This window comes from Lepidochelys kempii, chromosome 7, assembly GCF_965140285.1.
Source record: "Lepidochelys kempii isolate rLepKem1 chromosome 7, rLepKem1.hap1, whole genome shotgun sequence".
NCBI classification, from domain to species: domain Eukaryota; kingdom Metazoa; phylum Chordata; order Testudines; family Cheloniidae; genus Lepidochelys; species Lepidochelys kempii.
The window spans coordinates 92,611,610-92,628,650 of record NC_136386.1 but is presented as its reverse complement, the minus strand read 5'-3'; the positions used below and the strand labels follow the sequence as shown (position 1 = coordinate 92,628,650).

At 43.2% G+C, this 17,041-nt stretch overlaps 1 protein-coding gene across 8 annotated transcripts in view; it reads right to left on the bottom strand.

The window, feature by feature from the left end:
• Positions 1-16,603, bottom strand: part of TNKS2 (tankyrase 2) — a 70,240-nt gene extending 53,637 nt beyond the window's left edge. For 3 of the 8 annotated variants that reach the window (XM_073353834.2, XM_073353839.2, XM_073353836.2), the window contains exons 1-6: positions 16,309-16,603; positions 5,167-5,391; positions 4,501-4,596; positions 4,111-4,147; positions 3,586-3,661; positions 2,027-2,121 (exon numbers count right to left, since the gene is read on the bottom strand). In XM_073353834.2, the coding sequence (XP_073209935.1) occupies positions 2,027-2,121; positions 3,586-3,661; positions 4,111-4,147; positions 4,501-4,596; positions 5,167-5,391; positions 16,309-16,510 (731 nt within the window). In that variant the 5' untranslated portion in view covers positions 16,511-16,603. The other 5 variants (XM_073353838.2, XM_073353837.2, XM_073353840.2 and 2 more) reach the window with 4 other exon arrangements.
• Between the last annotated feature and the right edge of the window lie 438 nt (positions 16,604-17,041).

Sequence of the window (17,041 nt, the reverse complement as noted above, 5' to 3'; positions counted from 1 at the left end):
TTTCAAGTTTACAAGGGCCTTGCAACCCTTTGATCTGGCAGCTGTTCTATCCATCCTGAAGTGATATGTTGGGAATAAAGACTTAAGATTCTATTTTCTATAATTTCAGCCTATTTATTCATGATGTTTAAAAAAGGTTTCTAGAGACTAAATATTTTCTGTAAATTTGTATGAATTTACCATGTTTCAATTAGCATTTCTATACTTAGCAATAGCAAAAGTTCCTTATATGCTAAGTGAATGCTTAGAAATATATTACTCCTACAGGAATTCTGTGCCACTGTGTGTGGGCGGAATTCATGTCCCCCACAGATTTCTTTGCTTCCCTGCAGAAAAATGACTTTCTGACAGGGAAGCAAGGGGAAGCTGCAAGAGCACCACTCCCTAGCAGCGCAGGTACAAGTTTCAGGCATCTGGAGGAGAGGTAAATCACTGGGGGATGGAGATCAGCTGCTAGTCTTGGCTGGGCTGGAGACAGGAGAGGACAGGACTTCCTCTTCCCCTACAAGGAGTGGCTGGGGCTGTGTCAGACCCACCCCCAGAAACTTCCGCTAGCTGCAGGAAGGTCAGCATCCTCCCCTGCTTCCTGCCCCCATCACTTCTCAGTTGTGGGGGGAGGGGGTCACTGTACAGGAAGCTGCTCCCCCATCCACCCAACTCCTGTGCATCCGGACCTCCCATACCCAGACACCCCTGCCAAGCCTTACCTGGTATATCCAGAAAGCCCCCTAGCCCTCCATACCCGAACCCCACCCCACTGAACCTCAACCCCTGCATCTGGAGCCGTCTGCACCCAGACCCCCTGCTTCCAGACCCCCATCCCTGCTCCCAGACCACTGCCCACTGAGCTCTCTGGACTCATACTCCCACCCTGATGCCCCAATCTCTGTACCAACCTGAGCCCCCACATCCAGACCCCCACACCACTAACTAACAATTAGCTGCACTCTGACCCCCACCCCACCAAGCTCCACTCCACCAGCACCAAGACCCCCCTCGTTGAGATCCCCACACCCAGACCCCTCCACGGAGCCCCAACAACCTTCACCTGGAAGCCCCTGCAGAGTCCCATTGCCCCTGCACCTGGAACCCCCTCAAAATGAGCCTCTGTGCATCCAGATCCCCCCCACACCTAGACCCCCCACTGCGCTGCCTGCACCCAGATTGTCCCACACAGAATCCTCTCACCCCACATGTGGATCTCCCCACACTTGGATCCTGCCTGGTTGAGCCCATCTGCCCCACACCTGGTGGACCTGACGCAGAGGGGCATGGCCCTAGGGTATTTCTGGGGCAGGCCCAGGCCTCTTGTGCTGTGTCAGGTGCAGCCTCACCGCTTTGTCCATGTTCTGGGGGTAGGAGTGCTGCAGGGTGATCTTCCACCTTTGTGCAGCCAGTGGCTGTGCTTCCCACTGCCATGCTGGAGCCTCTGCATTTATTTATTGACAAATAAAACACACAGAATTTTGCAGATTTTTAAAATACTGTGTATAGAATTTTTTATTTTTTGGTGCAGAATGCTCTCAGGAGTAATATATTATCAAATTCAGTGTTTGGGAAACAAAAATAATGTTTATTCTTTTGAGTATAACCTTTTAAAATGAGAAATCATGGGAATCCAATCAGAAAACCATTTTCAAAGTGAAAGGGGTCTTCAAAGGAAAATGAAAACTGAACTAACCACACATGTGTACTGAATTTTGATAGGTATGGTATGAAAGCATTTTTTTTAAAATGTAAGCCTTTTAAAGTCTTTTGGACATACACAGGCTGGCAGTTCCTCTCTTAGAATGAATATGTTTTATGGATGATTCAGTATTAGTTTTATTGCTTGGCAGGTTTCTCATAAGGTTGTGACCAAAAATTAGAATGTCACAATTATAAAGTTAGAGATGGTACATCTGCCTCAACTTTGAGTTTTCTGGTATTTGTTCCAGGTCAATTTTTTTTTTTAACATTAGAATTCTTTATTACACGTAAAAGTACATTATTGATACATTCTAAACACAAGTGAAAGAAAACTCACCCTTTATCCTTGGCATGTACATCAGCTCCATGCTGTAGTAACAGCTGCACAATCTTAACCCGGTTATACCCAGCTGCTAAGTGTAATGGAGTTGACTGGAGAGAGAGAATGAATCCAAATTATAAGTTCAATTATTAACTAATCAAACATTGTGAAATGTAAAAGGAATACAACTAATTAAGTTATCTGAGTCCTCAAAATATTTGTACCATCAGCAGAGAGAGAATGTTTGAACAGTTATTTAATAAGTATTTGTGTAAAGGACATTTTTTCCCTACCTGCTCACTCCCCCCCCCGTGATTTAGTTACCATCAATACACATTGCAAGGCTTTACTCACCACTAATACATTCAGGCAAACAACAACTACAGTGACAGATTTTTGGGCTCTGCAGTCAGCTCCCACTTCCTCCCAGGTTAGTCCTTCCACAGATGTGCCAAAGCCCTCCCCCTGAGGCTCCCTCTGTGACTTGGCTGTTACCAGCATATAGTGCCAGATTATAAACAGTTCTCTTTACCAAGTAAGAAGTTAATTTTAAAAATAAGCCACAGTGACAGTTAACTGTGCTGGAGAGAAGACTGTGATTATATGCAGAACAAACAGAAAAACTTCACCTTATCTTCCATCTGAACTCCCTAGGCAGACGACTGCTCTATGATCTGTCCAGTCAGTAGGCATGGGAGTGTTTAGTAAGGAGTACCGAGCAAAAGGCCTGAAGCAACAGGATTTGCACAGAGATGTTTTCTTCATTCAGGCTGTGGATAGGTTCATCAACTTGAGGGGATTGCACAGTTGGACCAGATTCATGCTCCACAGGGAGGGGGAAGTAGTAGTATTGATGCTCAGACACTTAAAAGCTTTGGAGAGCTTCAAATATCCAACTGCAAGGTGTAACACGTAAGAAACTGGCTTGGGGAAAACACAGAAACTTAAGGGAATGAGCCCATACAAATATCTAAATGGGAACCATGACAGGGCTATAGATAGCGACTTAAACCTTCAGGAAAGCTATGGGTTCAAACTAATGAAATTTCAAAAAAATTTTGGATGGGAATTTTGGCATTTTTAGCCAAGATACCCTTATCCTGCCAGGAATAAGTCCAGACCCTGTAAATGTAGCGTAAACTCTACTGTAAGAAGAGTGACGTCAGAGCCAGTGCCAAGTCTTGGGGACACAGGATGGAGGTGGTGCAAAAGAGGAGCATGGATACAACTCTTCAACTCACTTGGCAACTATTAGGATCAAAGAGGGAAAGCTTTTGTTGTAACTTTGACATCAGCACAGCTGCAGAGAAGGTCAGTCAGCATAAGAAAGTTGTTCTGCCACTACTCCTTGATCCAGAAGACAAATGCAAAAAGTGGTGGATATAGTTCTTTTTAAGCAAAGAAGAAAAGTATCTGACAGTTGCCACTGTCTTCAAACACAATTTTTTAAGTACAAGTTGAATATGACATACCAAAAATCTGACTCAAATGGTAGTTTTAAATGTAAAGAATTAAATCTAAATGTTAACATTTCAAAACAAAATGTCTTTAAATGTGGCTTTGAGCTAAAATACCTTTCTGCCATCACTTGCATGACAGTTGACATTTAATGGTGTAAGAAGAGCCATCATCTTTTCTTCATTACCACCCCTAGGAAAAAAAAGATTGTTTAAACAAACATGGGACATTTTGGCCAATTGATACTGCATATAAAAACAACTTTAGTTGCTTTCACTATTTACAGTGTTGCACAAATAGCAGAACCAACAAAACAGCTATTTGGGATGTTTCAAACCTACTAAAAACAACTTCTACAAAGGATTTCAAATTATACAATATGAACATTGACATATTACAAGCCAGTAGCTACTGTGCATCACATCATATATAGCCCTGAGCTATATGCTGGGACTCCATTAGGACAAGGTCCTGAGGTAAGAGTGCCATAATTGTTTTATTAATTTCACCCAAAAATGACTGCCCAAGGCCTAGTATGTACTCAGAAAGCAAACTTAAAATTAATTTGTATGTGTTATTAAAAAGTGGGTTATTCTGAAAATAATGCCATATGCAAATTGTTTTCTACATTTAATACATACCTGGCACTTTCTAAGAGTTCATCCTTCTTGTATTCACCTGAAAGTGAAGAGAAAATGATTTCCTTACCTATCGAAAGCATAAAATCCATGGAAAAAAGCTTTTATGATCTAAAGTTTTCTGCTTATCCTCCTCTTTCAGTATTTAGAGAGCAGTCTCCAGCTGTTTCCCCTCTTTAAAACAATTAGCACTTTGTGCTCTTGAAATTCTGATAGGTTCTGTCACCTATACTTGGGGTCTGGCCACAAATAAATAGAAATTAAACTAGTATTTAAGAAAAATCCAACGTATTACTTTTGAAGCATATTGAAGCATAAAAGCATATTACTTTTGAAATAGGAGCACTGGTAGCCATAATCTATCAGTTACAAATTTAAAAAGACACCACTTACCAGTCAGCACTACTTTGGCAGATGGGTCTGCTAAATCCAAAGCTGTCCTTCCATCTGTATTACGGATGGCTGGTTCAGCACCATGCTGCAGCAGTACTATAAAATAGCAAAGTCTTTTATGTGAAACAACTCTGATAGAAACTGGGCTTTTGAAATATGGCTTGTCATCCCACCAAGATCCATCAACAGAATGGCCCAGTTGGGGAGGCACAAAAGACCTAAGTCATTATGTTAAAGTTTCTGTTGCTTCCATGTGTTATGGGGACCAGCAGCAGGGCAGGATAGATGGGTCTAAGACAGAGTGTGGGAAGAGAGAAAGACCACTTAGTAGTCAAAATACTACTCCTAAAATAAATCCACTTTACATGACTACTTTTCCCCTGCCCCCACCATGTAATTCTCTCCACCTGAGAGAGAACCATATAAGGCAGCAGGGGGATTTTTGCATTTCTGTAACATGTAGTATGTGTCAACAGATTTTTATATGTCAAGTTTCCGCTCACAGTAAATTTTTTGTTTCTGTGAGCATGAACCTGACAAACCAGAATTTAGTGATGGGCAGAGATTGGTGTTTTGTTTTGTTTTGTTTTTTTTTATTAAAGAATTGGGCTTTGCAAGGTTTTAATCTCACACAAGTCAGTTGAGGGGGAAATTTGATAAAGTTACCTATGCAGACATCAATCTTGCCCTTAATGGCAGCTTCATGAAGAGGAGTATAGTTCCAATTATCTCGAGCATTAGGATCTGCACCATGACGCAAAAGAAGATTGACAACTTCAGCGTGACCGAAAGAGCAGGCATTATGAAGAGGAATGAGGCCACCATCATCTCGTGCATGGACATTGGCACCACTCTGAAGCAAATATTCAACTACATCCTTCCGACCAAAACCTAAAACAAGAAGATGACTCTGTATAAACCACTAGGCATTGAAAGAATCAGAAAGTCCAAGATTAAAATTAGAAAAGCAAGACACTTAAATAGGGAAACTGCTATAGAAGAAACCACAACTGAGTTCTCTGCTACAGCAGTACTTTTATTGAAACCAACGTATTAAAATTAAAAACCCTACATCTAATGCTAAAGAGTATACTGATACTACACCTACGTGTATATAGTCTAACTACAGCTATCTTGGTCAGAAAGGCTAGAATAAACAGTAGTAACCTGAAAATATCAGTGCAGGACGTCGACAAGCATAGGGAAGAAAGATGGTTGAATGCTTAAGGTGCCCCAAGCACTCCAGAAAACTAGGTTAAATTCTCTGCTCTACTACAGATTTCCTCTGTGAGCGTGAGCAAGTCACTAAGACCTTGTTTATACACACAACTACAATTATATCATTGCAAGCCCCGGTGTGGTCTCTCCACTCCAGTCCCTGCTTCCCCCCTAAAAATACTCTAAGGCTCTCATTCTTGGTAGAGCCCAGACTACAGACCATGATCTCCATGCAACAAGTTAGTTAAGCTGCTACCTCTGAGAGGTGCAAGCAGCATCAGGGGGAAGCAGAGCGATTTCCTCTGTGTGCAGCACCAGACAGTCTGGGTGCCATGGTTTTCCAGTGATTCACGCTTTTCTGGTGTTTCAATTTACACACACACTATTGAGCTGCATATTAGACCTTGCTTCACTTGGCCAATGAATTATAAGAACATTCATAGTCACCAGAGAATCAGAAATATATAAAGAATATATACACCCATTAGGGTTGGGCCTTTGACTGGTCAAGAAATAACTACTCAGCTGACCAGCCAAACATTGCCAAATGATGTAAAATATGGTTATATTTTAAAGAACTAATTTAATAGAATAGTAACAAAAAAGAATATAACGTTATGGTCTCCACTAGGCATAGCCTTAGATCAGTGGTCTCCAATCTTTTCATGCACAAGATCACTTTTTAAATTTAAATGCAACCCAGGATCTACCCCTCCCCTTCCCTGAGGCCCTGCCCACTCCATCCATCCACCCACCATTGCTTGCTTGCTCTTCCCCACTCTCACTCACTTTCACTGGGGGAGGGGGTTGGGGTGTGAGAGGGGGTGAAGGGTACAAGCTCTGGGAGGGAGTTTGGGTGCAGGAGAGGTGCGGGCTCCTGCTGGGCAGCACTTACATCGGGTGGTGGCGCAGCAGGGCTAAGGTAGACTGCCTGCCTGCCCGCCCTGGCCCCATGCCACTCCTGGAACCGACCATCACGCCCCGTTAGGGTGGGGCCACGTGGCTCCACGTGCTGCCCCTCTCTGCAAGCACTGCCCCCGCAGCTCCCATTGGCTGCAGTTTCCCATTCCCAGCCAATGGGAGCTGCGGGGGCTGTGTTTACAGGCAAGAGCAGCACGTGGAGACCCCTGCCCAGCCCTTCCCCTCCTTTCCCCTCCCCCGGGGCCTCAAGGGCATGCTGGCTGCTTCCGGGAGCAGCGCAGGGCCAGAGCAGGCAGGGAGCCTGCCTTAGCCCCACTGCACGGCCGGACTTTTAGTGGCCAGAGATTGTGATACTGGCAGAGGCTCCAGGATCGACCAGTTGATTACGATCTACAGGTTGGTGACCACTGCCTTAGAGTCATACTTATGCCTAATTACAAAAAAAGTTACTTTACTGAGTTATTTTAACTCAGAAAAATGCAAACACACAATCAAATGAAGCTCTAAAAAAATGAGAATTACTACCTTTTAGCAATTAGATGCGTATGTTATTCCAGACTCAACGGTTACAAAAGAAATATGAAATTAGAAATAAAACTATAAAAGGAGAGTCATTTTTAAATGCACCTATGCTAGCTAGGTAGCAGGCCAACTCCTCAAACCTCTTGCTTGCATCATCTGCTTCATCTATATCTGCCAAAACACAGCAGCATTGCCTTCGTCTGATAATTACTGAATCAACTCTTCATCTGCCATTTTCTTCTCTAATCTTGAACTGTGATACATGCTCACTAGCTTCCCACTGGAAGTCTTCAGTCTATTTCTTGTTTTTGAAAATTTCTCCTCAATCCTATCCATTTTATTCCACACATGTAGTAGTACAAAGAAGCACTAAAAGAATTTCTGCCACTGTAGCTAGAGTGCAAGGATGACGCAACCCTTACCACCATGACGAAGGAGCAACCTGTTCTGTATTCAACTGCTGGGATGGTACTCCATTGTTTTAGGACTGAACTGGATGTGTCTTGCTTTATAATTTTCTACCTCCATCCAAACTGTTTATATATCCTTTGAAATTTGCAACAGACACTATGAGGTCACGAGATTAATCAAATTCATCATCAGCAAAGCCCTGGCCCAGGAACTGTGGCTCAAGAAGGCAGGCAGCATTATGGGTGGAAATGATCACTTGATTTTTTTCAGCGATATTTCGTATATTTGTTTTCTCTTGAGCTTTTGTAAGTGGACTGTATTCAGTATTCTCACAAATAAGTTAATGTTCAGGTACTTTTTCTTGGCATCAGACAATGCAGAACTATCATTTTCCATATTTTGAGTGGCTATGGCTTAAAGCAGTGAAATAAATTTTGAGTTTTGCATCCAAAAATATATTGTCAAGAATGTCAGTAAGGATTACTCTTCTACTCCTTCAACAGCAGCTGTTTGAGGAGCCTTCTTGCTTATTTGAAGAACACAGACATTTAACAGAAGATGTCCATTGTACTGAGTAAGCCTTGTCATACTCAGATGAAACTGAGAGCTGTAATAAATTACGCTATAAAATGGCTGCTGGGCATTTGATTTTGAAAAATCTGATGATGCTTTTCTCTTTTGGCGTATGATGAGAAAGCTGACATAATTTTCAACATCACCAGTGAAAAGCTGCATCATATGGGCAGCACATATGTAACACAGATGGTGTGGATATTAATTTTTCAACAAAGCCCAAGCAGCTCTCATATTACCCACGCTGTTGGTCACAACCAAAATAACTTTTTGTGGACCCAATGCATTGCTTTTTTTTTTTTTAAAACTGGTCAGCAATAATGTTGGGCAATGTGGTGATGATCAGATGCTCAGTAAAACACTGGCTGCTGACTTGTCACTACGAAGTTGATGACTCACTCATTGCAAATATTACTCCATCATACACGAGACACATGTGAGGAGCTTGCACAATATGAACAACTCTTTTTCAAGTTGCCTTCTTTGTCATTCAAAAAACGTCCTGCAAATATTTGGTACTTTGTAAATTGGATGCAACCTATAAAAAAAATTCTAGCATATGAGGATTTTCAACTACATGAAATGGTGTCCTCATGACATAAATACATCCAAACACACAATCAAAGTCATTTTCTGGTCATTATTAGTTCTATCCAAAAACCTCTTTATCAATTTGATGAATATCTGAAGACTTTCCAGGAGTAGGAGTTCTGAAGCTGATAAAGTAGAAAAATTCTTATTAGAAGGTGAAGAAATGAAATCAGCTTCACTTTCACTGTCACTCATATCTCTTCATCAAAAGGCTCCATGCTTCATAATGCTGCTGTTGAAGACTATGTAGAAAGAGAATGCACAGTAGAAAAATTTCTCCTCCCCGCCCTCCCAAAAGTGACTGCAATAATCTCTCTAACAGTGGCTGGACACATCACAAGAATTCAAGAAGTGTTTCTGTATTCTGTCTACATGTTACATACTCAGAACAACAAAACTTGCACTCAACTTTAACAATTTTTTTCATGTTCACCTCTCGTAAAAAAAGTTCATAAAAATGATTTTGGCTTTCCCTGACCCTGTCGTTACAATTATAAATGCATCACTATTTCTAAAATGCTCTCTCGATTAAAAAAATATCTCTTGTACTTAAATCAAACAGTACCCATTCAGTTCTATTTCTAACTACTGCTGTTCCAGAATACTTAAGACAATAACAATGTCTTCAGGCATGCCGCCCCCTCCCTACAAAGACCCTTAAGGTGAAGGCATGCTGGTAGACTGACTTATGCTAATGGGGATTGTGCTAGTCAGGTGTATGAACACTGCAGCACTAGCTGGGACTTGGGCTAGACACCTGGGCTCAGACCCGGAGGATAGGGTAGGCTAAAGCTGGGGTAGCTAGCCCAAGTCTTTGCTGGTACTGCAACATCAACAGTTATTTTTAACACACTAGTGTGAGACCCTCCAACACAAGTCCCACTGACATATACTTACAGATTCTCAGAGGGAGGGCAGCCCCTTCTCCCTGCAGCAAACACAATGGACTCAAAAGGCAGGAGAAACAGAACAGGAAGGGAGTAGTAGCCTCTACAGAAATGCAATGTCACATCTCCTTCAGCAAAGAATTTTTTCATAGATCAACATGGCATAGCTGGGGGTATGTGAAGAGGCTTTTTGTTGAGGGGGAGGAATGAGTGCTTATTTACTTGAGCTTTTAATGTACATTGTTTAGCTTTGCTGAAGATCAGAAAGGTGTTGGGGGTTTTCTTTAAACTGATTTTTGTTAAGAGAGGCTTAGGGCTAGTCTACACTGGCAATGCTAAAGCACTGCCATGGCAGCACTTTAACAAGAGAAGTCTCCCTGCACTCTAAAAAAAAACAACCAAACTACCTCTGCAAGGGGCGTGGCTCCCAGTGCTAGTGCACTGTCTACACTGGCACTTTACAGCACTGAAACTTGCTGAGCTCAGGGGCGTGTGTTTTTCATACCCCGGAGAATGGAAGTTGCAGAGCTGTAAATTGCCACTGTAGACACGCCCTTAATGGCTGTGCCTCTTTGCTCCTTGTGTTGGGGGAGGAGGTTTAATAACTGAACAGTCCTATACCTACCTCAGTCCTTTCTGAGTTAACTTCTGTATGTTTGTCTAGTAAATTTAGATTGTAAGATATTTGGGGCAGGGACCATATCTTTTGTCTTGTTTAATGTGCTTTGCAAACCACCATGTACTCCAGTGCCTTAATATACAAATAAAGATCTTCACACAATGTTTTCCTTGAAGATTCCAGATAATCAAAATGCTCATCTTTCTATTAATTCACCTTTCCCCAACCAATAGCATTAGCATGAAATAAAATGAATGATTGACACTTAAGTAGGCTTGCTAACCGATGGCACTATGATGCAATCAAAAAGGTAGGCCCAGGCTGCTGCCTACATTAGAGCGTTCCTGCTGAAATAACTGACCATGTTTGACTGGTCAAATAACAGGTGGCCAACTGACTGGCTTGCCAAGTCAAAACCGCATCCTTAAAAGCATAATCCATCCATTAAAGCAGGGTGTACACATTAGCTTTTATAATGGTATAACTATTTTGGTTAGGGGTATTTTTTTGGGGGGGAAGGGGGGGCTTGTTGTACCAATTTTCACTATACCAGTGTAGTTAATGAAGTACAACTTTTGTGTTTAGTCAAGTCTTAACTTCCTGGAATAAGGAAGAAATAGGATACCAGAGTACTTAACTATTACTCTGATTTGGTATGAAAATTCTTATGAGCTTCCAAGTATACTGCAACACCTCTGAACATGTCAGCAGCAGTGTTTAAACCTGGGATCTCTGAATCTAAAACCATGAGCCTCTCGATTTCTGAGGAAAAGATCCAGTTAGCTTAAAGGCTGCGAAGCAAAAATGTCCTTGTAGTCCAGCCACAAGTGGGGGGAACGGATGGCCACACTGCAACATGTAATACACAACTATTTTAAAAAAGTGATAATGGAAGGATGAAGTTTCTGGAAGGAAACTTAAAACCTCAACAACAGCAGCTTCCTTCAAAAAACATCTATGTTGGATAGAGGCTAGATTTTTGTTTTTTTTTTTTACTGTAGAGTACCTATATTTAAGTTTCATAGGAAAAAATGTTAAACTAAATTGTGTATAAACATTAAACAAATAGAAAAATTAGTTATGAATATGCTGGCACTTAGCCTATTTTTAACATACTTTTACTTGAACTTTCTTGGTTTGGAAGTAAACTGGGTTCTGTATTCTAATTCACTGACCAAATTTTGCTGCAGCAAAAACTTGGGTTTTTGGTTTGGTTTTCATTTTGTTTTAAAGATATAGAATATAGGTCTCTTGAAGAGCCAATGTCTCATTTCTCTAGTCAGTCCTTTTTCCAAGCAGAGAAAAAGAACCAACCACAAGCTTTTATTACTGACCATCCGGTGGGGGTGAGAGAACGTAAATCTTCCATCTACCAAAAACCTCCCAACAGACAACTTATTCAAGTCTGTAAAGGTCAACATTACATACGGAAGATCCTGATTGAACGCAAGTAGATTTCTTACCAATTTAAAGTTTTCACTGTCTCCCCATTCATTGGCTCAAAACAAACTGAATGTCCCCCACTTATAAAATAAATGTGGTTTAATTCTGAAATTGTACAGTGGGGGAAAATTTAGTGACTTTGCACAGCTACAATTTCAGGAAGTTCACCACTTCTATATTCAGTGATCCCTAATACAATTATACATATCTGAACAAAAGTGAAGCATGAACAGATTTTTATTTTTTTTTAATTAACAAGTGAGGCTTTACATTCCGATTAAGTTGCTGGCAAGCAAAAAATGTAGCCAATTTAACAAAGCACTGCAAAATTCTACTTGTCTGCTCATGTGGGGCAAGTAATATTTTTAAGTAAAATATCAATTTTTGTCCACCATGGAGTGGACAAGCAAATTATGCCTAGGCTGGCATGTGACAATTATGCAAGCCTGGTTTAATGTGATCTTGCACTAACACAAGCCTAAATTTATATAAAGCAGTTTTGTAATGGTGTTAGTCCAATGCTGGCTACATCTTAACTATTAACTATTAACTTAACTATTTCTCTAATTGAAAATGCACCAGCACTGCAAATCTCGTCCATTTTTTGAAGTTTTGACGGCTCTCTCTTTTCAAGAGGCTAGGATGACTTAGGGCACTTGCTCATGTATATCCTAGTCATAGAACTAAATCTTACAGGATGTGATTGATGCCTATGAAGGTCCTTGAGGCACTTCAGAATCACCTTTATCTCTACAGAAGAGGCACAAGTTTTTTTTTTTCCTGGAGAAACCAAAAACCTTAGTGAGCAGTGTAGATTGATTTTTAAATGATGATTTAAATCACCAAGTGGAAAAACTTAAAATTAAATCAACTTTCCAATTTGTACTTCCTTTATTTTCTAGAGAGGTGCATTATCATTGGTTGATATAACCATTAAAGCAGGGGTTCTCAAACTGGGGGTCACAAGGTAATTACATGGGGGTGTGTCACAAGCTGTCAGCCTCCACCCCAAACCCCATTTTGCCACCAGCATTTATAATGGTGTTAAATATACTTTAAAGTGTTTTTAATTTATAAGGGGTGGGGGTCCGCACTGAGAAGCTTGCTATGTGAAAGAGGTCACCAGTATAAAAGTTTGAGAACCACTGCATTAAAGCATGCTGATTTACAACTAAATAGAGCCTTTATACCAAATTAAGTACATCTTTCTGCTGCCTAGGAGAGGTACACATCTATATATTTATTCAAGCAATCATGCAGTTACTGATGACAGCTGAGGATCTTCCTCTGTCTACTTCTGTGATAGGTCTTATTCAGACTTTTACTTGACTGACTTCCTGGACTTTCCTCAGATTTGAAACTGATTTATATCCGTATTCTCTTGCTTCTCATCAATTCTAACAGTATTTATGTATAGTCACTAGGAGAGGCTCCTGTGTCCTCTTGGCATTGGGTTAATTTCCCTGCAAGTTATTTGTATACTTTATTGCCTAGGAGCTGTAGTCAGGGACCAGGACCCCACTTACTAGTTGCTGTACAACACAGACGTGAGGGACAATCCCTGCTCCAAAGAGTTTACAAACTAAATATATCTGTTCCTCATATCTTCCGGGGGTTTTGTTTTGTTTTTAAAACTGAATGTTTAGCTCCTAGGAAGGGCATTCTGGCTACTACAAATCCCTTGAATCTGTGGCATTTTCTAGTTGTCAAGCTCCATGACAAAGGGTTGCCTGCCTGCAGATCATCATCCTCAGACCAGTCTACACCTAGAATTTAGGCTGTCAATGCTCAGGGGAATGAAAAATTCATACCTCCTGAGACGCGCCACCTCCTCTTAGACAAGTGGATTAACTAGAGTGACAGAAAAACCCTTTCATCAACTTAATGAGTGTCTACACTATGGCCATAGCTGTGCTTTTGTAGCATAGACCTAGCCTTACACATGCCCCTAACTTTTGCTAATTGGACTTGATTACATGCCTACTTTGTGCAGACAGTGACACTCTTGACTTAAGCTTCAATACAACTTAACTGCCCTAGGTTCATCTTACGTGTGCAATGGAGTTAAGAAACATCAAGATTAATCTCCACCAAGATCCCCTGCTTCATTGTTTCCAGATAGCAGCACATGCATGAGAACAGCAAGTTCTCTCAATCCTTTTCAGTTAGACCAGGAAGAAGAACAGAAATCCATTATTTAAGGAATGGGAGAGAGAGGCTGCATCTTTTTAAAGTCTAAGCCAGAGTGACAATACAAGGGAAAAAGAAACACACATTCCCTGGTATAGTGCCATCATCTCTGTTGCAAAGCAACAACCTACAGGATAAGTACACTTCTCCCGAACTGAACTAAACCAAATAAAAAAGGTTGCCTAGCACATGCATTAATACAAAAGTGTGCACACCTAGCCTCATTAACAGAGGTTCTGCTGTGCAAAACTACAGCAGAGCCTTTGTTACCACTTCCTGGTATGTTACTTCTATCTTAAGTAGTCCAGTAATTCTCCAGAGACAGAAGACAGAGAGAGCAGCCCTTATTATTCACACTCTGAATGACGGAACAAAAAAACCCCAAACACGAGTTTGCTACCAATCACATTACTCTTTTTCATTTACTAGAGTTAGGTTCACAGTCGAAAAGTTCCATCCAATGGAAGGCTATAAGTCCGAGGTTCTCAAACTGGGGGTCAGGACCCCACAGGGGATCACGAGGTTATTACATGTGGGTGGGGGGGTCGCAAGCGGTCAGCCTCCACCGCAAACCTTGCTTTGCCGCCAGCATTTATAATGGTGTTAAATATATAAACAAGTATTTTTAATTTATAAGAGGGGTCACATTCAGAGGCCTGCTATGTGAAAGAGATCACCAGTATAATAGTTTGAGAAACATGGCTATAAGTATATCTTCCCAAGAGAGACTGACAGGTAGGTCTCTCCACCAGAAAGATCCTGCAGTTCTGGGAGGGAAGACATCAGTAACAGCCTTGTAATCCTCCTGTGTTCAGGAACCAAAGGGAGGAATATGGAACACATGGCCTCTCCCAACATCTCTGCTACCTAGTGGCATACATCACCTATCTAAGTGTGATTTATTTAAGGTTATTCAGAGTCTTTAAAGTTCCACTGGACAAAACTAAGCAGGGTTATTCTTATCTAGGCACTTACAGAGACTATACTGGGAGCATCCCTTCAGTAATTAAAAATAGATTACCTTCTAACTCCCAAGCCTGTAGTAGAAATAGCTTAACTGGCTAGCAAAAGAATTTGAGTTTATGAATCAACTGAAGGTGTGCTGTGTGTAAAGATCTTATTGAAAGAAATGAGTTTGGTACTTAGGTTTTGAAAGCACGAGGAGTTCCATAGTTTATTAAAGTTGTCTTAAGTGTTCATAAGCTTCCCTTTAATGGTAAACTATTTCACAGTTTCAGTGGAACACAGCTATCTTGCAAGAGGCTTTCAGGTAATTAGGGCTAATCCCATGAAGGCCTTTGAATATGAAAAGTCACACCTTCCGCAGGACTCTCTTCAATGGGGAATCCAAGCAGAGTGGAGCAGCAAGGCTACATGTTCATAATGACCTATGTTTGGCAAACAATGGGCTACTGATTTTGTACTATTTCCACCGTGAGTATTTATCCCTAGAAATGAGTTGCAATATACAAGCCTAAAGAGTCCACATAAGTGTTAGACTTATGTTAGCTACAATTAGATTTGTGCCTGAAGCGATAGGGCACAATCTCCTTGCCAGTTGCAATGACTACTTTGTGATGTCATGGTTATTTAGGCATCCAAAAGCACTGAATCCAAGCGACACCAACATCATCTGATGAAGTGAGCTGTAGCTCACGAAAGCTTATGCTCAAATAAATTTGTTAGTCTCTAAGGTGCCACAAGTACTCCTTTTCTTTTAACAACAACAAAAAAAGTGTGGGACTTACACTGTCTGACAGGTCCTAGTAATAGAGGGCAGTTTTAAAATCAACATGAGCTAAGCTAGTTCTCCTCAACTCTCAGTCCAGATACTTAAATACCCTACTCACAGTAGGACATAAAGTATCTCCTAACATTTCAGTAGAGCAGAAAGCATTAATACTCCAATTTTCCAGAGGGGAACCAACGCAGTTCCTGAGAGTCAAAGGACTTTACAAACAGGAAGTTTGGAAACACAGCCAACCTCTGACCTCAGATCGCCTGAGGCCTGATCCAGCACCTTAGCCAGAAGGCCATACCAGTCAGCGGCCACCGTCTTCCGCTCAGCTGGGCAGGCCCCAACCTCTGTGGCGCTTGGGACTCTCACCATCACCAACTGGGTGTCTGGCGCCCAGCAAGCAGGGCGGATCGCCAGGCTGGCGTGTGCACAACGGGGTGGGGGTGGGCAACCCCCCTCAACGCGCGTCGCTGAAGCACGGACACAGCCCCTTTCGCGGAGATACGCTGTGCAGAGCCACGAGCCCCCAGCGCCGGCCGCGAGCGGAGCCGACAGGGCCAGGCTCCCGGATTCGCGCTTTGGCCAGTCACCAGGCGGCTCGGGCCGGGTGCGTGGCACAGCCGGGCGCGGGCTGGCTCCCACACAGGCCCGGGCGGGAGGCGCCGGCCCCGCCAGAGCAGACGTGCGCCCGATACCTGCGGCGAAGTGCAGGGGGCTGGACTTCCTGCCCGCCGTGTCCCTGCCGTTCACGTTCTCGGACCGCACCAGCCGCTTAACCCGCTCCACGTCCCCGTTCCTGCAGGCCTCGAACAGCTCCCGGGCCGGCTCCGTCGCGGGCCCGCAGCCCGGCGCCTCCGCCAAGGGGGCCGCCCCGCCCGCGCCCCGCCGCCCGGCCATGGCGCTCCCCCTCCCAGCAGCAGCGGCGGCGGTTCGAGTGTCTGTCACAGGCCGCCCCCCGCCATGGCCCCGGCCCCCGACACGCGTCGCTATAGGTGGAAGCAAACCCAGGTCAACCCCGGCCAGACTCCCCCCCCCCAGTTCCAGCGGCCTCAACCAGGCACGCCGCGCGCGCGCGCGTGCGTGCGCCCGCCTTGGGGGAGGGGCTAGGTGCGCGGCACATAGAGCACGCGCAGAAAGGACGGCCGCCACCAGACTAAACGCCAGAGCATGAGTATTGCTGTGTGCGCGTGCGCGAGGCGAGGCTCGGAGTCGGCGGTGATATAGGCAGGGGCGGGGCCGATTCAGTGTGAGAGCCCAGTGGTGAGGTGAGGGGCCCCTCCCGGCGCACTAGTGCCTCGGCACCTCAGGGCAGGTGGTGGGCGGGCCTTTGCTTCTGACGATATAGCGATGGCCCTTGTGGGGCCCGAAGCACCATCCGGCGGGGCTGTGGTGGCGCACCGGTGTCATGGCTCAGGATAAGGCAGTCTG